This window comes from Cryptomeria japonica, chromosome 5 (assembly GCF_030272615.1).
Source record: "Cryptomeria japonica chromosome 5, Sugi_1.0, whole genome shotgun sequence".
NCBI classification, from domain to species: domain Eukaryota; kingdom Viridiplantae; phylum Streptophyta; class Pinopsida; order Cupressales; family Cupressaceae; genus Cryptomeria; species Cryptomeria japonica.
Genome location: NC_081409.1, coordinates 552,338,276 through 552,354,820, shown reverse-complemented (window position 1 = coordinate 552,354,820; position 16,545 = coordinate 552,338,276). Strand labels below are relative to the sequence as shown.

The 16,545-nt window shown below is 36.8% G+C and overlaps 1 protein-coding gene across 5 annotated transcripts in view; it reads left to right on the top strand.

Moving 5' to 3' along the window:
* The window catches only part of LOC131063517 (uncharacterized), a 107,606-nt gene that overhangs the window by 65,024 nt on the left and 26,037 nt on the right, over positions 1–16,545 (top strand). For 4 of the 5 annotated variants that reach the window (XM_057997388.2, XM_057997383.2, XM_057997369.2 and 1 more), the window contains 3 exons: positions 8,692–9,030; positions 9,180–9,334; positions 9,838–10,123. In XM_057997388.2, the coding sequence (XP_057853371.2) occupies positions 8,692–9,030; positions 9,180–9,334; positions 9,838–10,123 (780 nt within the window). The remainder of the gene's footprint in view (positions 1–8,691; positions 9,031–9,179; positions 9,335–9,837; positions 10,124–16,545) is intronic. The other variant, XM_057997381.2, reaches the window with a different exon arrangement.

Here is a 16,545-nt window from a genome sequence, read left to right as displayed (position 1 = left end):
TCTTTTATACACTCATATCTCATTGAGGAGACACATCTCTTTGGAAAGAAATATCCCTTTGAAAGGCTATGTCCCCTCATTGCTGTCTTACTATTAAATTCAGATCTGTACTTCTGATTGTAGAAAAATTGTTGTTTCAAATAAAGTTATCTTCTCGCTTTTATACCTCATGTTTGAGGAGGTCATAACTTTTCATTTCATGCCTTTTGACCATTCATTAAACTTAATTGAGTTTTAATTATTTTAGTTTTATTATTTTTTGTGTTAATTTTAATTTTATTTTTATTCTTTCAATTTTAGTATCAAATCCTATTTTAAAATGGCGACATTACAAAAGCATTCACATCAATAAGTGAGAAAGGTTGTCCTAGGAATGCCACAATGACCCAGTTTTCATTCAATACAATCTTTTTCTTCCAACTAAAATGGTGAAGGGGAAGGAGTTCCATGGTGCAATCAACTTGGATGATTGATCCATATTTAGATTAGATTGCCAAAGATATCAATGTAATGTTCACTAATGAAGATTTTGCTAAAGTGAAGAGAGAAGTAGCAACAATGGAAGCATTGGAGGATGTATACTGGAGGAATCAGTCATTTGAGGATGTGTACTTGAGAAATCGTTCATTTTGAGGATCACTCAAATTCGCCTTTTAGTTTGAGGCTGGATACTACTAGTACTAGGAGGGAGAAGAAGATGCAGTTTGTAGGTTGTAGTTGGTGGTTGTACAATTATACTATATTTTAAAATTTGAATTTTGAATGTTTGATGGTCATGTGACATATGTAATCATTGATTTATGATAAACTAATTATCATGATATACTTATGTATCCTCTAAATTCTTTCTTTATGTCATACATTAATTTAAATTTATTTGTGTTATTATGTAATTATTTTTATTTGCTAAATTTTTGTGGCGTCTCAAGTTTGAGTAAAAAATTTGGGCTGCTGAGTTTTGTTTTGTAAGTTTGATATTTCTAATTGTGATGCCAAATGATTGCGAATGATAAATAATTTACATCTTTGACATATTTTGGGTAATGTAATCACCATTGTGGTAAGGGTGTTTATACTCAAATGTACGTATGGCTAAGTTGTGGTTCAAGGAGTTTAGTGAATTTCATATGAGTAGAATGAGCAATAATTTTAAATAACCCTTTTGCATATTGTTGATGTGTTTTTTAGGACATCTTGAACACAAAATAAAATACCAAGTATTCTATCCTCTCTTGAACAAGGAAACCTCATATGCTAAACTTCGTGATCAAATAAGGCTACTCCAAGGTTTACAATGCGAAGAATTGATGTTAATGTTGGATAGACTCAATGTATATGATGTGATGTTGCTGGTTAACACAAAGGGACTTACACAATCATTCTAGGACTTTATCAATTCCTTTTCCTTAAAATGACTTATGATTTTGCAATAAGGCTCTCCAACTAACTCTATGAAAGATTTTTGAAATAAAATGCAAAAAGATGAGGGTTTAGGATTCCAATCTATCTCTATTAATGCAATAAACTATTGATGACTTAGTGAAACCAAACCAAGCTTTACTTTGCCATGAGAAACAACTACACAAAGATGATGCAATCTTAAAAGGAAATGTAAATGATTTTCAAATTGCCCATACGCATTAACACCATAAATAATGCGAATCAATGAGCATAGAGCAATCGAAGTTAAGCTTTCAATATTGCTCAGACTAACAATGCACTACAACTTGCAATCAACAAATCACAAATTGTATGAATACATAGGTTCCACCATGAATCAACAATAATATCTTCCATTCAACTAAGCAACTGAATGTAAACAAATCTTAATCAAACTTAAGAAGTAGGAAACCATGCTAACACCCAAAACAACACAATTTCTCACCAAGCTTCAATGAGTTTGTATTTATTTTGGCAGTATCTTGACAACAATTTCACAAAAGTCTCTTGCTACAAATGAAATGAGCAAGCCTTATATAGGGTTTTCAAATACAAATGAAGGGGCCTGATTGATTCTAGCCAACCCTAATTAGGGTTATTTAGAACTACCACATAACCCCTTAACTTCTATTAAATATCAATGAATGGAAAATAAAACAACCTCTTTGGTACAAAATGCAAGGAGCAAGAGCAAATAGGAAAACTCAATGCCACTTAAGACTATAACCAACTATCATCTAGGATTGTGTGTTCCTTATCCCTTTCCTTGATAGCAAATTCAATGAATGTAAACATGATGATGTCGAGCTCTTCCATCGGTACACTTGGCACAACATCCATCTTATACTCCATGAGTGCCAAGTCAGCTGTACATGTGGTAAATGTCATTTCCCTTTCCGGTCCTTGGTCATGAACACCATTCATGAAAATCATGAATGAAAAAGCATCCTTGAAATGATCTTCTGAAGTAGAACTTGTTGCCTTGAAGAAGATAGCTTTTATTTTATTTTCAATTCATTCACCTCCATATCCTTATTCACTTCCCTTCCAAACACAACCTCCGTTGCAATGAGGATTCTATCTTGAATTTTTGTTTACCCTCTCAAAAGTTTCCATTCTTGTCATTAATGCATAGTACCATCGGTGAAAGTCACAATTCTGATTTGCCTCCATCATGATTCCATCTACCAAAGTTTGCCTAGGAATATCCATCAGCACATGCAAATGTGGAATAGTTTTCTCTTTGAAAACTTGGAACTCATCACACAATGCAATTATAACTCGAATCCTGTCCCGAATGAATGCAATTCTACCATATGCTTGCACCAACTCCTCAATGAGTGCATTTGCTTTATCAAATGCATTTCTAATCCAGTTCTTTTCTACTTGTGTTGTAGATTTCATCCCTTCCAAATCATCAATTGATTCCTTTGAAAGTGTTGTAGGAGGGACAAATGTTCCTTCGGCTTGCTGAATTGGATACATTAAGTGTCTTATGTAATCCTTCAATTGCTGGTTTTTCGCCGTAAGCTGATTCTTCTTTTCTTTCGCTTTCCTTAGTCATATTTGCGAACTCATCAAATTCCTCGATCACTTGTTCCTTTGTTGTCGGTCCCAAATCAATAGTTGTAATCTCATACTCTTTTGGAGTGATGTCGTTTTGTGTCTTATCAACCCTTGGAATTGCAACTTGCACTGTGTTGGATCCTGAACTATCCTTGTGATCTTGGAGTATCTCTTGGCTTGCTTTTTCTCTGTACTCTTGCTAATCCTACTTAGAAAATCCTCCAAGGTATTGTCTAGATTATTCCCTACCACAACCTTTTTTTTCATTCTATTTTGTAACCATTCAAGAGCGGTGCACTGTTCAATATCCCCACTCACTTCTTCATTCACTTCTTCAGTTTCTTGAAATCCTTGAAATGCCAATATTATTCCATTATTGACATCCTCATCTAGAAAAGACATGTCAGCATCCTTCTGGATTTCCTCAATTTGTATTGTTGCTTTCTCTGTCAAATAATCATCAAGAAGAACCTGCACACCTTGAGAAGGATTCCCCTCTTGATTTTGTCTTTGAATGAATTCCAAGAATTCATTCACCTTGTGACCTCCTGAAACAATTGGATGAGTCTAAACTTACTTTTGTGACTCATTCTCCTTGAGTGATATTACATTTCTACCCACGGATGAGACAACTTGCTGAACGAAAGAGGTGCTAGCCAATGAGTGAGTCGTTCTTGACTTTTCCTTCTTCTGTTGTGGCTTTTCACTAGAAACTTCCTTTCTCTTTACCTTCCTAGCTCGTGAAGTCTTGGCCATATCCTTCATTTTCTTGTGAATTTCATTTTCTTGTCTCTCTTTCTTTCCTAGTACTGATTACATGTTGCTCTTTATCCATCTCATCCTTGGAAGAGTGTGATTTCAAATCACTCATCAAGATAGTTTATAGGGATATTCATTTCTTTCAACTTATTAACTTTGTGATCCATCCATCTTTGTGGATGTGCCATGACTGGTTTCATCAATATATTCAAGTTTCTTACTGCCAACTCGAACCAATTTGGGGCAGGAAGAGGCTTACCCTTTTCTTCTTCAAAATGGCATTGAACAGAATTCCAATCATTCTCAACCTGATCCAAAATGGGGATTAGCTAATAGATTCCAACCATTTGCACTGAAAGCCTTGAACACACCCTCTTCTTGATTTCAAAATCATCCATGTGTACCTTGTGCCCATATTTCCTTCCAAATGTTGGATCAAAAGTTGATCTTGATGCATAGGTCACAAGGGAATAGAATTGGAACTCCTCTTCGGATCCCTCGGTTGCTTGATGTGAAAGACATGTTTCAGTTGAGTTCCCAATGGTGACTGGAAAAGGCGTCCTTGACTTACACTTTTTCTTTTGAATCTTATCATATGTAGATAGTTGTCTTCTAACCTCTAACAATATCATCTTGTCGTTTGGGAATCTTGGAAGCTAGTTTGGAGAAGATGAAAATCTTTGAACTCCAATGTAGGTGAACTTTTTAAATTGAATGAACCATGAACATACTTCTTCACCAAGTACTTAGCCTCTTGTGATAACCTCTGATGAGTGCCTCCTTGTAATGTTCAAACAATGTACATGGAGAAGACATCATTCACTCTCATGAAATGAGTGGCATTTTGAAGATGTAATTGAGGGTAGCATTCGTACACTTTGAATTGTCGTTCTTTGTTCCCAATTGGTCGTCTACATGTCAATCCTGTATATCTATAAGTTCTTCCCAACATGTAGACCATGTAAGAGCTCATGTAGAATGATTGGGTTCGTTCCAAGTTTCTCAACTGCTCATCTAGGTTATCATTGATTATCTTGCCCTAGTTGATCATCTTCACCTTGGGTGTTATCTCTTCGATAGAGCAAAACATCCACGACTCAAAGCTAGAAGCTTGAGGGCATGCCATTACTCAGTTCAACAAGGTGACAAGATCACCATATTCCTCCTTGAAGTCGGACGTAACGAGCCTCTTTGGTAACTTGGTATGATGGTTCCTTGGTTTCAACATTCATGTGTCGTTGATGATCTCCGCACAAGACTCAAGTCCATTGTTGTATATCTTCAAAGCTTCCTCCTTTGCTTGTAGATTGTGGAATTGTATATTAGAATAGTGAAATCCTCCGCAATCGACTCCTCTGTCAAATAGGCCAACACTCTACCATTGGGGCCTACCACTTTCCTTTCTTTGGGATCATAATGTCTTGCACGCTCGACCATCAACTTGGCACATTTTATTGCAGGGGGGAAACCAGCAGCTTGCATAATTCCATTCCTTACCAAAGAAACGAGACTTAGGACTCGGACCCGACTTGGCGAGGCCTACTCGTCTCGGGACTCGGAGTCAAAACTCGGCTGGACTCGGCAAAGTGAAAAACTCAAGAAATTTAGAGATTTTTAAGGATTTAAAACTTGTTTCATGCACCCTTTATTAAATACACCTTAAAGACACAATAACATCATCAAATAGAAGCTAATTTGATTACATACACAAGTATACATAAATCACATAAGCATAAGCGCAAATTGTAGTTGAAGGAAATAACAAACATAGATATATAAATATTGTCAAATGTATACAATATTACAAAACTCATGGAATAAAAAATCCATGTCATCATATGATCAAATGAGATGCAAACTCTTCCTTTCCAACTCTTGATGCACCAAATGAAAGTATATGTTGTTATATGGAGCCTAATTAGAGTCAGAGGTTAAAATTTCCGTACTTTTATCGGTGCAATTTCCCTCCTAATTTTATGATGGGGGTTTGGGGGCAGTGCCCCCAAGTTGGGGTCAAGGGGCAGCGCCCCTGGCACGCTCCCTGTTGCAATACCCCTTGGGGTCGAGGGGCAGCCCACCGCGAGGCCAAAAGACTTTTATTATTTGATAAAGGCGTCTGAGTGTTATTTTTCTATTGTTTCTCCTCACAACTCACTTTTCTCTTCCTATTTTGCCAAATGAATGAAATGAAGTTTACTTTTAGGGGCAAAGCAAAATATAAACAAAAAAAAAAAAGTTAAAAACATTTTAAACATGTTTTTTTTTTGTCTTTAAGTTGCCTTACGCCGGCCGAGTTTGGCGAGTCCTGACTCCCAAACTTGTCGATTTTAGGCGAGTTTCAAAGATGGTGATTTTGGGCTATTTTTGGGGCCAAACTCGTCTGAGTCCGAGTCCGAGCCCAGTAGACTTGGCGACCCTCACTCGACTCGGGAATCACCCAAACTCGGCGATTTTGGGTGATTCCTGTTTCTCTGGTCCTCACCATCGTCTTGGCCAGCTTGGTTTGATTGTATCCATGCATTCTTTCTTTGAATTGCTCCAAGTCGAGTGTCCAGGGTTGGTGTCTCTAATATTCTTCCACTTCGAGATGATCCTTGATTCCGAAGGGATTCTTTTATAGTCATATTTCATTTGTGCTTGCCTTGAGACTCCTCTGGCTCTAGCACCTGACATTTACCTCTTTAAAATAAAACACCTTAAGTTATAAAAGTGAAAGGATGCTAGAATGATAAAATGCAAGAAAGAGACATGATAAAAATCATGAAAGTTCTAATAAATTTTTGCACATAAAGAAGGATTTTCCATGGGTAATGGGCAGATATACATATCAGATACATTCTCTTATTCCAAAATGTTCTCAAAATCAAAAGGTGGGTTTCCTTGTTGGATGAACAAGTTCTTTAATTCCTTATTTGTGTAAACTGCTTGCTTCAATTAATTACATATCTGAACCCTACTAAGTAGGTTTGTGCAAACTGCTTATCTTCTAGCTGTTGAAAATGAATCTAGTTTGAAGTTGTCTTTGTACTGGAATCTGTGCATCTTTAGGAACCTTGAATCTCTTTTTGCTGCTCTTGTAGATTATTTTGCCCTTACTATATCATATTTGCAGATATGCACAAAAATGTTCTGTCATTGGTGATTGGTTCTGGTGATTGTTTATATCTTCTGCTTCATTATTTTCCTTCAATCATATTACTTTTTAATTATTTTTTAGCTGTCTCTAGATCCTGTTCATCTCATCTCAAAGTGATAGTTTCCTTCAGTGGCTATTTTGTGGTACTTATGAATATCTAGCTTCATTTTTCCCTAGTTCTATTGTCATTTGCCATTTTGAAAATTATGTGGGCATATACTGACTTAATCATGTTTAATTAAGAACTGTCTTTCCATGTTTATGGATGTAATAATCTTTTGATCACTTGATTTCAGCGTTTTGTATGTAAATGGTTATCAATCATGACCATCATTGCATGCCATTCTTCTAACTATTGATGTTTTTAAGTACTTTGGGACAGCAACGGCCAGTCTTACATTTTTCCTGTAAACTTTGACAATCTCGTATAGGAATAAAAAATTAAGTGATAATTTTGGACCATAATATGTAATGTCTTAAGGCTAAAGGAATGGATATGGCAATGAGATGTTGAAAACTTCCTTGCCCATGAATCTCAAATAAGGCACTTTTGGACCGAAGGGTTTCTGGTTAAGAAGTACATTCAGGCATTTGCATGGACAAAACAAATTTTGACAGTAAAGCTCTTGGTGGGTACCTCGAAGCAAAAGAATGAAAAGGACTTATTTACATCAAATCAGGCAACTGTAAAATTTGAAATGCAGCATGGAAAAAATTACCCCAGGCTCTTAGAATTCTCCAACGAGTGCTTAGGATACTGGAAGCAAACTTATTAAGCAGAATAAATTCTGATTATTTTTTCATGGTTTCAAAGGAGTTATTAGTTTAGGTTTCCATGAACATATCGCTAGCTCTTGGAATCTTTGAACATGTTTGGGAAGACAGCAATTTGAATACAAAAGATTCCTAAGCGGTGTGCATTTGATGCATTTCTTGTTTCACATGGACCTGTATTTATTTTAAGAAAGTGGATGGCATTTTTCAGCTGATGGCAACTGGTACAAGTTCAGCAAGACATTGCAACATTTTAAACCACTGTTTGAGAAGTAAAATCTGATGTTTGTGTGGATGGTGAGGAAATTGATAATTTTTTTCCTATGGCTTAATTGTCTATAATATTGACGGTGTTTTTTTTTTCCTATTACAGAAACTGGATATGCTTTAGCATGTTTTTGCATTTTGGGGTCATTTGATTTTGAAGGGTGGGATGAAACATTACAGCCTGCGTCATACACAATGGAGTATAATAAAAAAACTAGTTGCATTCTTCATTATCTGCATTACAACAAATTGCAAAACATAAATGGAATTTATTCACACAAGATCAAACGAATAACTGAAATATCAGCTGTTATTCGATTTTTTTCTTTTATCTGTCTGAATTCTGCAACAGTGGTGTGAGATATTACAATAAAATTAAAGAAACATGTGGACACTTAGATTTGATGAAGCTGTGTATTACAATATTTCCTCCAATTATCGGTTTTTGAAATTTATATCACTTAGCAAATCATCACAATATTCAAAGTCTTTCAATAATACTTTTTCTAACGATAACAGCTTTTATTCTTCCTAGAAATTTTCTGCAATACTCAAAAGTACACATGAAGGTAATCAATTTAAATGTATCTGTGTTGAGTGTTGAGGTTTCCAGCATCATAGCTAGAGAAAGACTCTTCCATCATTATTGTTTTGGGTCACATAATAGCTTTTCACTATTGTTCTCTGCTTTTTTCTTGCATAATATAAGTGCAGCTTATATCTTTGTGGTGTTAATTCTATTATGACAGTCAGAGTATGATCTTGAAGAGGATGATGAAGAATGGCTAAGGAGTTTCAATGAGGGTAATGCTGAAAGAAAAATCTCATTTCAACTGACTGAAGATAAGTTTGAGGAGTTGATGGAATATTTTGAAAAGGAATCTGCCAAAGTTTCAGCACATTGGGGTGTTAATGATCCTGTGGTGGATTCTTTGAGACATTCCACAGATAAACGTAACCCAATTAGTGATGCTGGAAAGGAAGAGTTAGTACATCTCGGGGGAAAAGATAGTTCCACGCTTTCCAATGTGTCTCAAACATCAGATTGCTGTATATGCAATGGTGGTGAAGATTCAATTTCAAATTCCGTGAGTATATATTTCTTTTTTCTTTCTCTTAAAATTGCTTTGCTTGAAAATTGTACCATGAATGGTTTTAAAACATGTATTTAATTTTGGAGTTACAGAAATATAAACTTATGTTGGAAATCTGGACTTGATTATATTGATGTTTATAGCAGGTTAACAGATGTAAGAGCTGTGGAATTTATGTTCATCATTCCTGTTATGGGGTTAATGGTCAGCAGAATACTGGTCAAGCAGACAGGCTAAAAATATCTGATTGGCTTTGCAGAAAATGTGAAGTTTTGGGTGGTGCAAATGTTCATATATGGTAATGAGTGTTTTACATTAAGTGAAATTTCCAGTCCTCTTGACAAACATATTTGTGCAATCTGAATATGAGGGCTTGACTTTATTCTTTCTAGGGTCCTTATCTTCATCATCCTCTATGCTTTATGCCTTTGATCCTTTTTCTTTCCTAGCATGTCTTATTTATCTAGCTATTAGAGTTACTCAGGGAAAATGAACAAGAGAAGAATGGTTACACGTAGGGGGAATTTATATTTTAGGAAAAAGTAAAAATCAATCTTGTTAGTTGCATTTTATTATTGTTACAACATAATCCATCGACTGGCCTCTGCAATCTTCCTGTATTTTAGCTTTATCTATATTTTTTATCAGCATTGTAAATTGGTTGTTACCATGTTAGGACTTCTACAATTTTTATTGTGATGGCATTTCAGTGTCATGCATTAATTTTGTTTTTTTGATATTTATAGCTTCTTGTGTATTCTTTTATCTTCTGACAATGATGGAAACATTTTTTTAATCCAGCTGTGCAATTTGTGGTAAAAATGGTGGTGCACTCAAACCAACAACAAATCCAGGAAAGTGGGCTCATGTGGTCTGTGCATTGTATACAAATGAAACATTTTTTCTGGATAGTGATTCCATGGAGCCAATTGATGGTGTTTCCACTGTGGAAGTACGTTCAAGGAGACAAAAGCGTTTATGCTATTTATGTGGTGCAAGGGTTGGTTCATGTGAACGTTGTTCAGTATATGGTTGTGGAGCTGTGTTTCACATTTCATGTGGTGTCAACCAGGGAGCCTACTTTGAGGTAGGCATCCCATCGTTCCTTGTCTTACCTTTATCTCTTCTCTTATGGCATGAAAAAGGACCTTTACTAATGGGAATCTTGGTAGTCATACTCCTTCATATGAGATACAAATGCATTGTGCAAAGGTAGGCATCCCATCGTTCCTTGTCTTACCTTTATCTCTTCTCTTATGGCATGAAAAAGGACCTTTACTAATGGGAATCTTGGTAGTCATACTCCTTCATATGAAATACAAATGCATTGTGCAAAGCACCTGTGAAATCATGGTGTTTATATTTCAGTTTTCATAGTTGATTTATATTAAATCCTTAATTGTCTAACCTGTTCAAATTGCCTCCCAGATATTCAATGCTGATGTCTGATATTGTATTGTTATAACTTTTGACTTTAGAAACTTTATGCAAAGTCAGTTTTTTTAACACTGAAATCATATTAACTGTTCATATGGAAGATGTAGTTGATGTTAGTAAGGTATGATTGTTACATGGGAAAAATTTAACTAAATCAAATTTTGGATGGCTTTGCTATAGATCATCCATAAATATTGAAGAAATCCCAGGGATCTATATAAAAGTTAAAATCTTTAATTTTGTATCCTTGTGTCAAATTCCTTGTCCATCTATGTATTTTCATGGGCCATTACTGTTACACGCATACCATGTGTTCTATTTCTATTTGTTGCACACATAATATATGATATGTTACTTTCAAAACATACTGCTCCATTATTCTCACTTTCATAAAAATATTATTTTTCAACTTAAGATACAACAAGGGTTAGGTTTGGGATTTGTATTCCTTCCATTTGTAGGGAAGAAACTTTTTTTTTGAAAGGAAATAAAGAAATTCTGATAACATGTAAGAGAGTTGTGCTAACAGAATCTAAAATGCACTACAAATCATAGTTCTTGGACTCACCAGGACTTGGCGTGTTCGGAGCCGGGTGACCCAGGGCGAGTCCCAGGGGCCTGGACTCGGACTCGTTCGAGTCCTAGGTGAGTCTTGTTGAGTCCAGGAACTTGTAGACTCGGCTCGGACCCAATGAGTCCTTATGCCTAGACTCGGCCAGACTCAATTTTTTTATTTTTAAATCTCATATCTAACACTTTTGTGTGGATCACTGAGGCTATGGATCCTATTTTTAGTGACGAGGGCCTTGATTGGGTTGATCGAGCAAATAGAAAGGCTGAGGTTGGAGCCATGGCAGAGGAGGAGGTTAGAGCACAAGTGGACACAGGCACAACTAGTGTTGGTGAGGGTGGCATGGAGTCATGGACAGAGACCATGGCTATTGAATCATCCAAGACCTACCTTAGACGCCTTCGTAGGAGGGATGCAAGCTCCTTTGAGCCATAGACTTGTAGTTATTGTTTTGATATTTGTGTGGAACATTTGATGTCATGGCTTTTGTATTCCATGAGTTTTGTATACATGTGACAATATTTATATATCTAAGTTTGTTGTTTCCTTCAGCTACAATTTGCATTTATACTTATGTGATCGATGTATACTTGTGTATGTGATCAAATTAGCTTCTATTTGATGATGTTATTGTGTCTGTGAGGTTTATTAAATAAAGGGTGCATGAAACAAGTTTTAAATCCTTAAAAATCTCCAAATTTCTTGGGTTTTTCACTTTGCTGAGTCTTGTCGAGTCTTCATCGAGTTTTTTTGCCGAGTCCCAAGTCTCGAGTTGAGTCACCCTTGCCAAGTCCGCGTTGAGTCCGAGTCTCGTTTCTATGCCACAAATAAAACAATGGCATACTCGGATGAATACAAGATTTACCTTGGGAAAGCCTTTTAGGAAAAAATCAAGAAAACCACAACACTAAATAATTTATTATACCAACAATGATGTTTAGTTTTACTGTATACAAGACTTCTCCTGTGATGATTCTGTTTCTTCCACCTGTGCTCCATGTGGGTAACCTATTTAATCCACCAATACAACATCTAAATGTTTGTATTTATAGGCACAATGTTTGCTTAAAGCCTTCAAGTGGTAACACAAAACCAGGAGTGTAAAACGATGGTTGAAATCCACCATTGGAAATTCCAATGCTCCACTTGCATGCAAACATTCAATCCATGCACTTCGTTTGCATGAACACAATCCCACCTTCAAGTTCTCTTACATTGACTAAAAACAGGAGTCAAAGATGCCTTGGTAACTCCCTTGTTATACATGCTTTTATGATGTATCTCCTGCATCATAGATGCTCTGACAAAGGGGTCCAAGTGATGTGATTATTTTCATAAGGTTAATTGAAAATTCTCTCTTTAAGTTTGGTGCACATACTTACATGAGTGACACACTTTTCAAATATCTATCTTAGGTGTACAACATGTTTCTAAAATCCCCACTTGTGTACTTTGCAATATTGTAAAGACCCAGGCCGACTACTATGCAAACATTTCCCACTTTCTCAATGTTTATCGACAGTTTGTTGTTTCTTTCTGATTTGCATTTGCCAATGTTATGTTGTTTGCTTGCTGGTTTTGTATTGTAATGATTTTTCTTGAACATCCATAAATCAAACTAGCATTCATAAATAAGAAATAGATGCACCAAAAGAAATAGGTGATACCAAAGATATCTTCATACAGTTGATTGCTGTATAAGAGCAGATTGTAGAGATAGATTGAAATTATGACCTGACCTCAATGACCAGCAAGGTCACACTTTTGAATAAGCTTGAAACAATATTCAATGCTGATATTTCACTCGAAATGAACAGCCACCAATACAAAGACCTGCGCCTAGTTTATGAAGCTTACAATCCTCATGCCTAGGGCCAGACTTGATTATCAATGCCTCCTAACTTCCCCAAACAGTCTTCTATGAAACCCATGCTAGCATTGATGCCCAGAAAACCTTGATGTTTGCGCCCAACAAAGATTAATATCTGAAAATGCCTCTAATCTGCCTCATGTCAGTTATGATTGAATTGCACAGAAATGAATGTTATCTGCACCAACAATACTCACACTAGCAATAAATGTAATCAACGTCCAGCCAAAACAGTTATTCTTGGCAGCACAAACCCTCATATTATGTTTTCTAACCTGATATCAGCCAACAATAGCAGTCCCCCAACAATCTTTTGCTCTTTGACTCTCCTGTAGGCTTCTATTATGGCGTTCCAATGTCTTCCTGCTAATCTCTTCCAAATACCTTAATATTTTTTTTTTCTTGCAAGACTTAACAAATTATTAATCTTCAAATCAATAAATCCTTGCCTTAAACCTGTGTGATTGGACTTGCAATCAGCTAGGTGTAGATGTTGTTGGCATTGGAAATAAGCCACACCCGTACCGACGATGGACTGGTCCAAGAGGGGCCAGTAGCTCAGTGGTAGAGCACTCCAGCAGCGTATGGAAGGTCCTAGGTTCGAGTCCTAGCTGGTCCATGTCTCAACTTGGTATTAGAGCCAGGTCCAGGCTAGGAGCCCCAAGCACACGAGAGGTGTGGCTTAAGGGGGGGTGTTGGTGTTGGTGTTGGAAATAAGCCACACCCGGACCAACGATGGACTGGTCCAAGAGGGGCCAGCAGCTCAGTGGTAGAGCACTCCAACAATGTATGGAAGGTCCTAGGTTCGAGTCCTAGCTGGTCCATGTCTCAACAGATGTACCACTATAAAGCCAATTCTCTTAGGGTTTTCTCCAACAAGAAGTTCAAACTCCACAATCGAGAAAATAAAGTAAGCATGAGAAAATGAGCTCTCAAATCCTCTTTAATATTTTTCCATGGAACTTTCTTGAAGGGATCTTTTAATTTCCTACTCAAAATATTTTATCAAAGCACCTTTATAAAATGATTTTTTAATGTTTCCCTTTCAATTCTCTTAAGTCATTTTGTAAAATTAATTAAAATTATAGTCATATGTGAAATTTTCTTTATTGGAAAACTTCATTTAATTAATTAACTTATTCCTTGATATTGCTTGGAATTAGACTACGGGAATAAAATAAGGCTAAATGAGTCATTTTCCGGCTACTACACAATAGGGAACATTACAATGCTTCCTTCTTAGATTGCATTCATTTTCCGGCTGCTACAAGCAATTGAAGATTCAGATGTTGCAAAATTTGTTTGATGTTGCAAAATTTGTTCACCTTCCCAAGAAGCATTCTCTAAAGGTAAGTCGTGCCATTTGATGAGATACCCCTTGAGCACTCTGCTCCTTAATCTCTTCTCTTTGACATCAAACTAAGATTAGGAACCAAAACCAATTAGCCCTCGTCATCCAATGATGGAAACCTTGATGATGAAGTAATGTGTTGCTCGAGTGCCCTTTTGAGGAAAGAAACGTGAAACAAATTATGAATATTGCTAGTTTTAGGCAACTTTAATTCGTAAGCTACTTCAACAACCCTCCGTGCAGTTTTGTAAAGGCCATAGAATCAAGGCTTCATCTTCTTAGCACCACTCTTTTTCAAAGAATACATTTTGTAAGGCTGTAGACGTATGAAAACTAGATCTCCCACGTCAAAAATTCTCTTAACTGTGTGCCTATCTTCATAAATCTTTTGCTAATTTTGTGCACTTTGAATATTATCCTTAGTTGACATAAGGATGTCCTAACTCTTCAGAATCCAATTCTTTGCATAGGAGTTTTGCTGACCCCAAGTGTCAAATCTACTGAAGGCAACATCATGTCCTTAGAATGCTCGCAAAGGAGTCATCCCAATCGACATATGGTATGTGGTATTGTAGCAATGCTCAGTCAAATATAACCACTTGATATAAGCCTTCTGCTGCTTCGCAATATAAATGTGCAAGTATCCTTTGACCCATTTGTTAACAATATCCATGTGTTCATCTGTTTGGGGGTGGTAATTGGTACTCGAGGTCAACTCCATGCTAGCTAACCTGAATAGCACTTGCCAAAAGACACTGAGAAACTTGTATCTTGATCGTTAACAATTTTCTTTGGTAATCCATGGAGTTTGAACTTCTTTATGAAGAACAACTTTGCAACTTGAGGTGCCTTGTACTTGGATGATATGGCAAAGAAATGTGCATATTTGATCAACATGTCAACTACCACATAGATATAATTTCTGTCTTGCACTCTAAGAAGAATTGTAATAAAATCCATGGATATACTCTCCCACTTTTGCTTAGAGATGGGTAAAAGATGCAATGAAGTTGTTGGGGAAGTATGCTTTGAGGATATCATGTGCTTGTGAAATGTCATGATCATTCTCCTGCGGCTGATTTTCTGTGACTTCTTTTGTGAACATTTTATCTTCATGCATGCTGGAAGAGCTTACCGATGACAGTGCTTCTTCCATCCTTGGCCTCTTCTATTGTGGTTCTTCCTGTTGAACTTCCTTTCTCTTCTTGGCTTGCGAATTCCCAGGAATGCTTGTCTCCTTCCCACGTTTTACTCTTTCCTGTGGAATTTCCTCTTCCTTGGCATGAGCTCCTAACGACCTTTCAGTTGCCTCGTCATGGGATTTCAAGTCTCCCATCAAATTGTAAGTCAGGTGGGTATTCTTTGCTTTCAACTTTGCGATGTGCCGTTCAACCTAGTGCCTAGTGAACTTCAAAACAAGCCTACTTAGGACTTCTGGTTTTGACCAGTTTGGCGCTTGAATGGGCTTATCCTTCCTTTTCATACTGCGGTTGAACAATATTCTCATCCTCTTCTATTTGATTTGGTACTTGTATAACTTCACAGATTCTTATCAGCCTGAGAGGCAATCTTTAAAACATCCTCCTCTTGATTTCAAAGTCATCCTTGGCATTAGGCCAATAATCCTCCAGCCGAAACTTGTGTTTGTGCCTTACGCTAGCAACCATCCTTCTTTTATCATACGGATCAAAGAATGTCCTTGAGGTATGAGGTGCTAGAATATTAATTCATCTGCTGACTTTTTTGCTGCTGTCAATGATGGACACAGTTCCTCATAATCTCCCACTACAATTGGAAATTGAAGTCCCAACTTCGTCTTCTTCTTTTGAACTTTGTCATAGGCGGTTAATTGTCGAGTAACCTCTAATAGCACCATCTTGTCCGTTGGATATCTTGGAAGTTTATATCGCTAGATAGAAAATTCTTGGTCTTGGATATACGTAAATTTTGGAAATTGAATGTACCAAGCTCCATACTTCTTCATTAACTTCCTTGGTTCCTGCGACAACCCTATGTGAAGTCCTCCTTGCAAAAATCCGGTGATGTGCATAGTGAAGGTGTCGGTTACCTTCTTGAAAGAATTAGGATCATATAAGTGCAATTGTGGATAGTACTCATGGACTTTCAGCTGTCTTAGCTCACATCCCATGGGTCCTTTGCTTGGTAACCCGCTAAATTTGCCCTTTCTCGCCAATAGGTAGACAACATACGAGCTCATGTAGAAAGATTGAGAATGCTTTAAATTCCTTAGCTGCTCGTCTAGGTTGTTGCTAATTATTC